The sequence below is a fragment of the Odontomachus brunneus genome, unplaced genomic scaffold (genome assembly GCF_010583005.1).
Source record: "Odontomachus brunneus isolate Ranch 3 - 2012 unplaced genomic scaffold, Obru_v1 Obru_scaffold_009, whole genome shotgun sequence".
NCBI classification, from domain to species: Eukaryota; Metazoa; Arthropoda; class Insecta; order Hymenoptera; family Formicidae; genus Odontomachus; species Odontomachus brunneus.
This window is the reverse complement of record NW_022639459.1, coordinates 1,446,175-1,458,674: the sequence shown is the minus strand read 5'-3', so window position 1 is coordinate 1,458,674 and position 12,500 is coordinate 1,446,175. Positions and strand designations below refer to the sequence as shown.

At 45.3% G+C, this 12,500-nt stretch overlaps 3 protein-coding genes across 4 annotated transcripts in view; all 3 read left to right on the top strand.

Moving 5' to 3' along the window:
• The window catches only part of LOC116840265 (longitudinals lacking protein-like), a 221,994-nt gene that overhangs the window by 132,853 nt on the left and 76,641 nt on the right, over positions 1-12,500 (top strand). The gene's annotated exons all lie outside the window — the stretch shown is intronic.
• Positions 252-3,509, top strand: LOC116840267 (zinc finger protein 16-like). Its single transcript, XM_032806783.1, has 2 exons — positions 252-622; positions 1,181-3,509. Exons 1-2 carry the CDS (start codon positions 409-411, stop codon positions 1,492-1,494), a joined length of 528 nt encoding a protein of 175 aa, XP_032662674.1. The 5' UTR covers positions 252-408; the 3' UTR covers positions 1,495-3,509.
• LOC116840272 (longitudinals lacking protein, isoforms A/B/D/L-like) lies at positions 7,086-10,991 on the top strand. Its single transcript, XM_032806790.1, has 2 exons — positions 7,086-7,440; positions 9,357-10,991. The coding sequence occupies exon 2, from the start codon at positions 9,389-9,391 to the stop codon at positions 9,665-9,667; it is 279 nt and encodes a 92-aa protein (XP_032662681.1). The 5' UTR covers positions 7,086-7,440; positions 9,357-9,388; the 3' UTR covers positions 9,668-10,991.

The window sequence follows — 12,500 nt, the reverse complement described above, 5'->3', positions numbered from 1 at the left end:
ACCGAGACTACATTGCAGCGCGTAAGGTGCTGGTCGCGAGAGATCTCTAGATCTTTGTTTCTTCAACCTAAAACCTTAATTGTTTCCTACTCGAGATTCTATCTTGGTTACGTTCGTAACGTCGACGTATCTCGCAGCCTTGGACGTCCCTACTGACCTCGATCTCGATCTGTTTCTCTTTTCCAGTACACACGGATTATATGGTCGAGCTGCACAAGCTATGCCATGGGAGGTACCCCTGCCCAAGATGCGGCAGCACCTTCAGCCAAAAGAGCAACATGTTGACGCATTTTAGGCACGAGTGCGGGAAAGAGCCGAGGTTCCAGTGTCCTTATTGCGGCAAGAAAGACCGGAAGTCCTCGAACACCTACAGACATATCAGAATGCATCACAAGGGCAACAACATCCATGTGTATCGATTGTATTGATCCACGAGCACCCGGACAGAGTCGACACGACAAGTGTCTCGCGCAGGAGACGAACGGCATTTCGTCGAGAGACGCCGATCACACGACCGCTCACTCGAGGCTCTTACATCTCCTCCGCTTCGCCGCTACGTCTTCGTCCTTGGCGTCGTTCGGCGGACGTACGGTGCTCGAAGTGCCGCTGGCAAGAAGGCGAAGTAGGTGCTCTCCGCGTCGTATTCTACGCGAGGAACTCAAAGCGTGGAGTCCCGGCTCGCTCTCGTTGTGTGCTCCACGATGAGTCTCCAAGTACTCGTCTGGGGTGTCTTCGGATGAACGTGTGGAGAGAGAGAGAGAGAGAGAGAGAGAGAGAGAGAGAGAGAGAAAGAGGGAAAGAGAGAGAGAGAAAGAGAGAAGAAGCGTGGCGCTCCCAATAATAAGATCTCTAACGTTGCGATGTTGTCCTCTTTCTCCTCAGGACGTCCTTCATGACCACGTAATCGCCGTTACGGTGACCATCCTGACGTATCTCGCCCTTGCTCCACCTTCGCCCCCGTGTGCTACCACCACCTCGCCACTTCGCCCTCGCGCGCGTTCTTCGGCCCGCGAAAGCGCACGCGACCTCGGGAGGTCTTTTCTCGCTTGCGACCTTTGCTCGCTCGTCTCTCTTTTGTCGTGCCTCTTCCGTTATGTTCCTTTCCGTTCTGGCCGAGCTAAACCACGCTCGCCTCGTGTTCGCGACCGACTAACCGTGGCCCCGTTCTTCCTGTTCGTAGGACAACTCCTGCAGCCTTACGACGCCGGCATTCTGGACATCCTGAGGGCGAGCTACGCCGGCAATCGGAACGAGGTGAAGCACGAAAACGGGCCCTTCTGGCGGCAGTCCGGCAAGATGGCGTATCACTGTCCCAGATGCAACGCGGGCTACACCTACAAGAAGACCCTGAAGACTCACATGAAGTACGACTGCGGGAAGGAGCCTAGGTTCAAGTGCCCTTACTGCAACAAGAGGGACAAGTGTTCGTCGAACATTTACAAGCACATTAGGATGCGGCACGACGGAATGCCGGTGATCGTGCACAGAAATTAGGGTCAGCTGTTTCCTCTACTTCCGTCTCTCGTCGTCAGCCCGTCGGGCAGTCGTTTCCACTTCCTTTGGACTGTATCGCAAACGGCAGTGACTCGCGCGAAGGATTACTCTGAAGTGACTTTGAGGATTCGGGTGCTTAATTGTAGTTACTACTGTACCTACTACTCAGTATTACATACTGAATTATAACGTCGGACGCGGGAAATCTGTTTGGGAATCTTCTTCTTGTGTTGCACGTCGGCGAGGTAAGTCGACGTTCAATGAAATATTTTCCCCGGTGAATTCTACCAAGGTGGCGGAGCGCTTTGGACCGTACATCGGTGAATAAGTCTCGACCAGTTGTCGAAGATAACCTACTTCGATGTGTAACACAAAGTGAAGTGTGATTTCTGACGTTGTGATTCAATATGATTGCTGTGAGGAAACGGGAGCCTTAAAAGGGAGAAAAAAGAAGGAGGAGGCAGAAAGAGAGAGATAGAGACGATTTTCAATCTCTTTCCTCGCGATTTTCTTCCATTTTATTTTGATTCTGTTGACGGAGAAAAACGACTATAGCTGAATTGATGTGGCAATGAACGGACCGAACATCTTTTGAAGGAAATAGGATTTCTGATTTTTAGAATCGAATTTGTTTCAGAAATTCCGTTTCCTTCAACCAAAACGGCTCGTTTATTACTTGAATCCAATTTTTTTTCTCCATGTGTATCGACTATTATATTGTTTTAAGATATAATTTTTTAAATTTCTTTATTGATTTAAACATTTACTCAGTCTTCTCTCTATTGCTGTGAATAGGTTCTCTCTATTACGAAGAATTACCTTCTCTGGGCATTTGCGATTAATCGATCTTATAAAGCCTGGATCGAGGAACGTTAGTTCAATAGTGTATGTAAGAAGTGTAATTAAATAGACAAGAATGGTGGGTGGTACTAAAAATAAATTGAATAAGGAAAGTGTATTGTGTGCGTAAAGCGTGAATGGAAGAAAATCTACGTCAGAATTATTTATTATTTGTTCCTTGCTCCAAGCACTCTCATAGGTACTTTCTCATAAGTTTGTCTCGCTGCTTCGCGAGATCAGATCCGATCGTCTCGACTCGAGAGATGCATTCAGTAGTGAACGTACAGGCCCTTCTTTAGAATTGATCTGTTTCTAAATTTTTAGCAAGGAGTGCAAAGGAAACTTAACAACGTCCGACTCGCCGAAATGTTCGCAATGAAAGTCTGCGAGGAAGATAAATGTGTATTATGTGAATTTATGTAAGAAAAGAAAACATGTCTCGATTGTTCCTTCGACTGTAAGTTCTTATCGTGTACGCATCCAACACAAAATTTGTAGTTTTCTTAAGGAGAATCGATCCGAGCGCATTTTCAAAAGGGCTCAAATCTATTTCGCGACGAAGCTATCTTTCTATCTTTTGAACAATAGAAGACGCGTCTCCGAGAGCGCACTTTCGCACGTTTCTGAAGCAAGAGGGATAGATGGATTGCCCTTTTGGAAACGTCGCGTATTGCAGTTGCAGGCAACCGTATTGCAGTTTGTGCCATTTGCGTGTCTATGTACAGTCGACAATCTCCGTTAACGATGCTCGAGTGTATCGTTTACCTCAATAAAGCAGTGAAGAGATCAACGTGAAAGAATTGATTGCGACGATTGCGTCGTTCGAGAAAACACCTTCGAACTAACTAAACTGTGCTGTCCCCGTACATGGCCATTCTCGCAATAGCCGTGGGATCAATTTTTACGTGTGCTTTTGTGCAAATTTGCCGGGGAATGTTCACGTGGCAGTCCACGGACTCGTTGCAGAGTCAGAGCGGAGTTTTAATTCTCGTGTCAATCGAGTCTTCTTGCGTAGTCGGGGAGGATCTCTTCGTGCGAAATGCAAATAATCCTCGCGTCCTCAGGTCGATACTGTTGCGACGAGCTTACGCGAACTTTTGTGAACTCGTAAGATCTATCAGCGTATAATAACGAGAACCATTTGTACATATATGCGAATAAAATCCATATTTATTGCACGCGACTTTACTTACGCATCCGCGCAGCATCGCCTCGAGAGGAAAAGCAGCGGACGATCTGTTCTCTTTTCATTTTTTAGCCTTCTTAAGTCTCTGGTCCGATGAGTCCCGCGGACTTAAGGGGAAACGTCACGTTTATATTTCGACCGACTATATGCAAACTGTAATAAACGACAGGTCCACATATTTTGACTCGTAAGGAGCAGCTGTTACTCGCACTCGTCACTGTTGTAACTCCCGTGTCTGTAATCTCGTCCTTAGCTAGCTCGAAGCTGCTTTTCAGCGACGCGGCTGTAGAAAGACCAACTGGAACCTTGTCCTCTCGAATAAGCGTAACTCCAGAAAGCCACGTGAGAGGAAATAAAAACATTTGCGCTTTTACCACCCCTCGAAGCGCATTTTTGACACACCGATGTTGCGTGACTCGTAGTTCAACACTGTGCTCGATGTGTTCAGTTCCGTTATTGTCGGAAGACTCTTTCGTTCGTTTCTCGTAGAGCAAAATAGGACTCGGGACGTATCGGAGCGTATACTGAGCGATGTCGGCACTCTCGATCTTCACGTCGCGATATCCGCGCGACGAGAAGCGAAGTAAAGAAGTAAACGGAAGAGAAATTGGCAGTCAAGCTGAACGCGACACGATGAGTTGCGATTTCGGATGTCTCGCGGAGTCTCGCTAACGGATCCTATCGCTTAGCTACGTTACGATGTCGTCAGGAATGCCCGAGGCGTACCCTCCATGCGTCACGGATCGCGCCGGGGGAAAGATCGCCCTGTGGTATTAACGTTCCGCTTGCTTTCAGATGTACCGCTGTCGGAATGGGGCGGCATGCAAACGGTCACCAGCTATATCTGCCCGAAGTGCAACGCGGGCTTCCGAAGGATGTGGGACCTGATTAGGCACAAGTGCGGCCAGACACCGCGATACGCCTGTCCCTACTGCCACAAAAAGGACAATTCGTCCTCGAACGTTTATAGACATATCAGACGGTGGCACCCGAAACTGCCGGTCGGTGTGCACAAGATGTTCTGAGCAGATGAGAGAGTCGGCGAATCATGCGATACAACTGAAAGAGAGAAAGTATACCTGTCTGTAGAGAATAAATTTAGAATACCTGGCTCGTAATTTTCGACACTTGTGTTTCTTACACAAAGATCCTTCTCCCGTAAACATCCGAGATGCTGTGTCCTGAGTATCAATAAGGACTTTTATTGTCTATATTTTTCAATGTTCACTATATTTTTGACTCGATGTTTACACAGTGACTGGATTTTTCTGATTTCTTTGGAGATATTTCGAACAGCATTTGCTTCCTTTTGGCAGCCGTGATTGTGATTGATTTATTCTTTGATTCTTTTATTATGCAGGTATTTCATACGAAGATACGCGAGGAAGAATGATTGCGGTCCTCTTCACATACGTGTTTGTCGATCGATATCGTTTAATCAATATTTCATTTGAGAAGTGCGGTGAAAAAAGAACTGGGCAGATGGCTCGTAGAATATTTGCAACCTCTGCTCGTCAAAAGATCCATATGCAATAATTTTTAATTGTTAAATGATTTTTTTAAATAGTTTATGCATGTCAGATTCTTCGATTCCATTAGTGTGCGTCTCGTTTCACAGGAATTTAATTTTGTGCATTTTGAGTTCTAACTTCATATTTTGCTGATTGCGTCTCAGGGTGTGGCCTTCCAAGCGGCGGTATCGATTCTCTCCATAAGGCGTCAACGACTACGAGACTGTCATCACTAGATGCGAGTGTTATCCGGCGAACAGTCGCGAGTATCCCAACGAGCAATCTGCTCTTTCTAGGAAAAGTGTGCTGACTCACGTTATTTCTGAGTTTTGAACAACACTCGCTCGTTTTTCCAACAGTACTTTAAACTTAGACTCAAATTTCAACTCCGCTTCAACACGTCAGTCGCAATGCTCTGGAACAGAGTTAAAACTTGAGTTCAAGTTTAAACTGTTGTCGAAAAAGCGACTCTTAGTTCCGGACACGTTGAGAGTAGCACGACTCCAAGCAACTCGTTAGTGTCACCACAATGTCACGTGCACCTCCTGTTTGTCATTTACAGACATCATTATCTATAAGCACGCTAGGTATGTACATTACCCACGTATCATCAGGATGATAATTTTACGAGAAACGATAGCCGGGCACCGTGGCTGCGCCTGACAGTTCAGTTAACATCACCGTGTAACATTCGCAAATCGAATGTGATCGTTTCGCTGTGAGTTTTGGTCATCTAACTCTAAGACGGAGCTCGCACGCAAAACGTCAGCGTGGACGGAAGTGGCGTGACGATGGAATCGAGTAGAGAACACGAGTAACCGGAGTCCAGATGGTCGCGAGTTTACCGTACTACTGTTTGGTGTTTACCGTTATTGTGACTGCACCACTGAGACTCGAGCTTCGAACATTGGGTAAAATAAACTGAATGGCTTCATCTATGTTGATTTTCGATCGGTGTATGGTTTGTGCGCTTGCTGCAAGTGTAACGATATTCACACGGAGGAAAGAGATTGGTCGAATTAGCGTGACAATGACGCGACTCTGAACGCGTTTCAGTTGGGGGGAACAAAATTTCTGATTCTGGTGAACCAAATACGGTTCTTAAGAACCAGAAATTCTGTTTCCAAAAAAATTGGTGGAATTAACGTGACGATGACGCAACTGAACGCGTTTTGATCGAAGGAAACAGATTTCTGTTCTTTGTGAGCGAAATTCCGGTCCTTAAGAACCACAACATTTCGCTTCCGAGAAGTTTAGTTGAGTTAACGTAACAGTAAAAAAGCTAAGTTTATTATGTTTGAAGGAAACAGAATTTCTTGTTGAAGAATCGAACTTGGTTCGTGTGAGCCGGAAATTCTGTTCCCTTCAACGCATTCGATGGCCTCATTGCCGCGTTAATTCGACCGATCTTTTCTCTCCGTGCAGGACCGAGAACGATCCGTGCTACTTTGCGACTACAGCGGATGGGTGAAAACCTCACCTTCCCACATACAGCTCCGTCCCTTGCTCTGGACGCGAATGCCGCGAATCGGCATCGGTCGTTCTCGCTCCGAGCTGTTTCTGATACATACATCCACTCCGTGAAAAATCCTCACCGATTACGTTCGTCCGAGCGCGCTGAGCTAGTCGGAGCATTTGTTGTATACGGGTCTTATCCTGTCGAACGACGTGCCGTCGTGTCCGACAACGCGGATCCGCGCACGTCCACGCATCTCGAGCGAGAACTCTGACTTGAGAAGAGCGAACATCGCGCGCAGTGTCGCCGCCGCTAATCGGCCCTTCGAATTTTTCAGGTACTCGCCAGAGCGCCAGGAAGCGGCGGAAAGTTTACTCCATCAACAAGAGTCACTACTGCCCGCGCTGCAACCGCGGCTTCACCCTGAAGAAGAACATGACGAGACACCTGCGTCACGAGTGCGGCATGGCGCCCAAGTACCAGTGCCCGTACTGCGACAAGCCCTCCAAGTTCACGCAGAACATTTACGCGCACATCCGGAAATATCACCCGGGTCAGACGCTCTACTTCAGACGGCTCTATTGAACGGCATCTCGAAGAGGGCGGCCCGAGGACACGCACGAGTGTTCGATCGTATCGTTTTCCCTCTCTCGCCCTCAGGACTCGGGAAATACAGAGAGAGAGAGAGAGTGAGGGTGCTGTGCTCGTCGAAGTGAGACGATGGTGCGATGAGAAACTCGAATAGAATTCCTCGAATTGAGTTACTCGCGCAGAGAGTGTCGGCTTTCGTCCCGACTCCGCGATGCAGGGGATTGAGAAGACGCGAACGACCGTTTTCCTTCATGCAAGTCGAAGAGGAGATCCCGGGAGGATCCGAAAAGTCAGATGAATTCAGCAACTTTTGCACGTCGCGCGCCTTCCTCTTTTAACTGTGACGGACGTCTCGATTTCAGGTACCGCTCGCGTGATGTGTTGTTCGACCGGTTCGCCTGCGAGTGCCGCGACAGGTGACACGTCAACGGTGAGGAGCCGAAAGAGCGCGAGAAGCACGAATGCGACGCAGCCTGAAATGTATCTGACAACGGTTAGACGTCGGCAGTGATCTCATTAGGATTTCCTCACGTGTTAAGTGGTAGATCGGACATTTCTATCGGGGCTCTCAGATCAACCCTTGATCATCGATGCTGATGTGGCATCGGTCAACTTTTATGTCTCTGTGAGAAACAAACATCGCTCCGGAAAGATATTTAATCGACAAAGTGAAAGTAATATCAATGAAAGTCAATGAGAATCGGTACGCTGATTATTATTGCGCAAAAATGATTCTATATATTTACCAAAATAATTATTTACGCAGTGTATTTACAATGTAATTTTAATCAAATGTTTTGCTTTCTGTTCTGCAATGGGTCTTGCAATGGGTTCCTTTTTGATGCTCGTATTAGATAAGAAAAATTCGTGAAGTCAAGGTGAAGATTTTTCTTATTTATTTTATTTGATTGAAAGGGATACCGTTATAGAAAATGTACATTTTGTTAGCATTGTATACACTGCATAAACAATTGTCTTTTGAAAACAGAATTACGCCTGCACTTTAAAATTAGTGTATTAGCTATCATTGGTCCTTATTTGTATCTTTTACTTTGTAGATTTTATGTTTCTCTACTTCCTGTTCGGCTTCCATAGTCGGCCCTCGAACGTGAAGTAAAACGAGTGTGACGAGGCTTCTTGATTCGTTGCCATTTTCTCGGTATCTACATTTGTATCGATAAGACTTGAAGCAAGCTGCTGAGACAATGATACGAAATGTACCGCTCACTTGCGAATGCACTGACTTTCCCGTTTCTTCTCATGATTCCGCAGGGATAAGAAAATAAACGAAAAGTTTCCATGTACTTTTCCGCATAAACTTTGTAGGAATTACTCGGCAAGTCCCTGGCGAGCAGTAAACTCCACGGTATCACACCTTCTTACGTTCCAGTTTTATACCCTCCGTCTTTCATCATACCGCGAGTCATCGCGCTATGCTCTTCTGTGCTCACTGCTCTGTCCGTACGTACTGCGTTATATGTGCCTTATCGTCATAAATAGAGTTACTTTTGCGATATCCAATCTTATGCGTATATGTGTAAGGTTGAAAATCGCGTTACTCTGCGCCAATGGGATGGTACGGTATACACATTGAACAATGTGTGGTATTCATAGCTAGGTCTTAGTTTAAGTTCTTCTTCAGGTGCTGCACGGATCATTTCATTGGCAACGAAGCTTCTTAAGATGAATTTAGGACGAGATCTTAAGTATAAGATCAGACTATAAATACCACTCTATAACAAACTAGAACGAACATTGCCGCTGTTTCCGTTCGATGACCTCGAACTGAAAGAGACAGTGTCGAAATAGAATCTCTGGTCTGTTTCTCGAATACTATCTGAATAAAAAATAAGACTGTAGGGTGATTCAGTGGTACTTACGACCTTCCACAATATTGATTATTCCTGAATCATCCTGTACACAGAAGTGTAGTATGTTACTACAGAGACATAAGACAGAGAGGACGATACTGTTTAAAGATAGTCCTCGCCTTACAGCCCGATTCGATTTCTGTCAGACCGATTCCAGTTTGTTGCACAGTTCAATGGATATACATGACGCTGACTGTACGATCTCATTGTTTTTCAGCGCAAGGTATCGCCGACGTGGCCGACTGGCGTCGCGTTCACTTGGCCGCCGCCGGCGCCTCCACGAAAGCGGGTAAACGCAGCGCACGAAAGAGACTTGTTTGAAATTGTCACTCTTAAGTGTTACCTACTGCACAGCCACCCGCCGTCAGCGAATCGCTGTCAACTGACGAACAACCTGTGCTTTACAGCTGTCTACATTCGCACCGGCACCTGTTACGGCATGCTGCCCGTCGGCGGTCACCGGCGTCGTTGCTACACCGACTCGGGCATGACGATGAACACCACGACGCGTGGCACCTTCGAGTGCCCCACGTGTGGCAAGAGCTACAAGTGGTACCGCGGACTGCACAGGCATCTCAAGTACGAGTGCGGCAAGGCGCCGCGCTTCAGGTGCCCGCACTGCGTCTACACCGGCAAGCATCGCTCGCACGTCTACTCGCACATCAAGAGCAATCATCAGGATCGGCCGGTCTACGCCATCGATATTCAGCAAGATTGAACTCGCGAGGTAGCGGTGGACTCGCGAGGCCTGGTTGCTCGCGCGACACCAGACGAGATTGACGAATAAACGCGTCGCGCGAGTTCCATGTAGCCATGTTGACGTTCCTTCGAGACTGTTAGATCTGCGTGAACGAGGATTTCTATTGTCTAGTACGATACGCGAGCTACGACTACGTACTTCGAACGTTGAAGGTGTCTCGTTGAGATTTTAAGCTCTTTCGCTCAGTTAACTGATGTCTGTGATCTCTCTGTCCACTGGCGAGCGAATTGCTGTTATTTTCTTTTCTCATACACGATCAACGTGTTCCTTGCAATATTTTGTTTTCGTTAATAATCTCTCTGTATACTGTATGTTCGTTTCCCGCAGTCAAGTTTTTCATATTAATGTTAGATTCAGCGGGTTGATTGTTTTCAGTGATAATACGAGCCACACACGCAGATTTCTGTATACTACAGCTGCATTTCGAAATGTACCAACAGGTTTCTGGAAATCCATAGTATATGCAACGTCAACTATAGATTCTCAGTATTATCAGTACGTTTCGGAATGCAGTCTACATTAAATTGCCAACAATGACTCGAAACATAAAGTTATCATTTGTCAAGTAGTCAAGCAGATCATACATAGGATACCACATGCGGAAATGTTATATATTTTAAACCCGTATTAATACTCGTTATTTGAAACCCCGTATTATTACTCGTTATTTGAAATTTTTCACACTCAGAGACACTCAAGCTTGAATTTAGAGCTGGAGATCTGAATTTTTCAATTAAATTATGTAATGTATACTTATGACATTATATATTCAACTGAAAAACTCACATTTAACCTTAAATTCAAGTCTGAGTATATCATTTGAGATAAATTCCAAATAATGACTATTAATAGGAGCATTGAAACGCCCGTTTCTACAATCAGTTACACAGCAATTGGTAAGCATATCTTTTGTATCTCTCATCAACGTTACGTCAGTCTTTTACGTTGAGTACAGCCACATGTAGCAACGTTCCACATGGCAAAATTCCACAACACTAATACTTTTGTCCACCCGACATATCTCTCATCGTCATATCTTCCATTGCACATCATATTTTACCTCATCTTGTTGGCATAGTACAATATGTTATGTAGAAGTCTGCGATCACATTTGACTCTACGTTATGTACAACGTTGTTTTGTTCGTCCCTTATTGGATCACCATTTTTCGTCTTATTTATTATTGTATATAAATAAATACTACACATATTTATTGTTTTTGGTCGATCTAATAAGCAAATTGTTTATTAAACTGTTTATTAAACTTTCTACTCGCTACGAACTGCTCTTTCTTTTTTTTTCGACGCTCGACGTATATTTTCCAAAGACGCCAAAGCATGTCCCTAGGCTTATAATTATCTCCCTTTGGGATACAGAAATTATATTGTAACTATACGCAAGTAATACGGTAATACATAAGGTAATTTACTATATTATGGTCGAACGAATATTGATATGTACATAGCTCTGAATTTTATGCATAAATTTAACATTTAAGCAAACACAGAGATTCTGACCCGCAACAGTTGTCTCTCTTTCTCTCTTTCTTTCTTTCATTTATAAAAGAAATGATTTTTCTATCCACAAGTATAACCCGATCCATCGCCCTCCATACGTTTCTTCCAGCTACTCTCCATTGTGACTTTATTCTTTCTTGTGTTTCACCGACTTGTCCTTCAACGCCTTCAGCATGTTGTACCAAGATATCGTGTGTCTTTTCCCCTAGCGTGAACTCGTGAAAAGTGAGAAGTTTCATTGAATTCACCAATGAAACCTTCTGCGAGTTCACGCCAGGGAAAAAAAACACTTGATCGATACCCAACGTTGTGACGATTTCACACCAGTTGCCTCCCTCCCAAAGCCCTCCAGATTTCTGCGTTGCTTCTCCCGATGACACGCGACGAGATCTCCCGGTAGATCTACGATTGCACCGAGAGTGTGCGATCCTTCCCAACTAGAGATGTCGCGAAGCGAGGCTTCGCACCTCTATTTCTCTCTCTCTTTCTCTCTCTCTCTTTCTCTTTCTTTCTCCGTCCTGGTGACCGACGAGTTTTCCCCGGCAGAGTCGAGGACGAATCCAAGAGACCGCGAGCGCGGAACTCCCTCGTGCGTGCACGCGTCGCCCCGACTAACCGGCGCGAATTCTCTTTTTTCAGGTTCGTTTCCAGTCCTGAAGTGGTCTCTGCAAAGCCACCGTACCGTCGCCTACAGCCCGAAGATTCCCTATCGCCACCACTGCCCCAAGTGCAACCGCAGCTACAAGCACCGCAGTCACATGACGCGGCATTACAGATACGAGTGCGGCACGCCGCAGCGATTCGAGTGCCCGTATTGTAAACACCACTTGCGGCAGCGCACGCACGTTTGGACGCACATACGCACGTTCCATCCGAACAGCGAGCTCTACTGCATCGACATCGTCACCAATGCGAGACTTTCCTGGCATCGGAATGACTAAGGGCCGGCAGTCGGACCTTCACGTCGCGTTCTCATTTCAATCGCGTCATCGGCCGATTTTTTTCGAATATTTCGCCAGAAGGACCGATGTATTTCGTGTACATATTGTTTTATCGTTTTTCTATATTTTTTATTTTCTTTTTCGGGCGAATATTACACGTGCATTTATATATATGTATATACATATATATATATATATATGTATATATATATATATATATATATATATATAACTCTAGAAAACTCGTAAAACTCTAGAACATATATATATATATATATATATATATATATATATATATATATATATATATATATATATGTATATATATATATA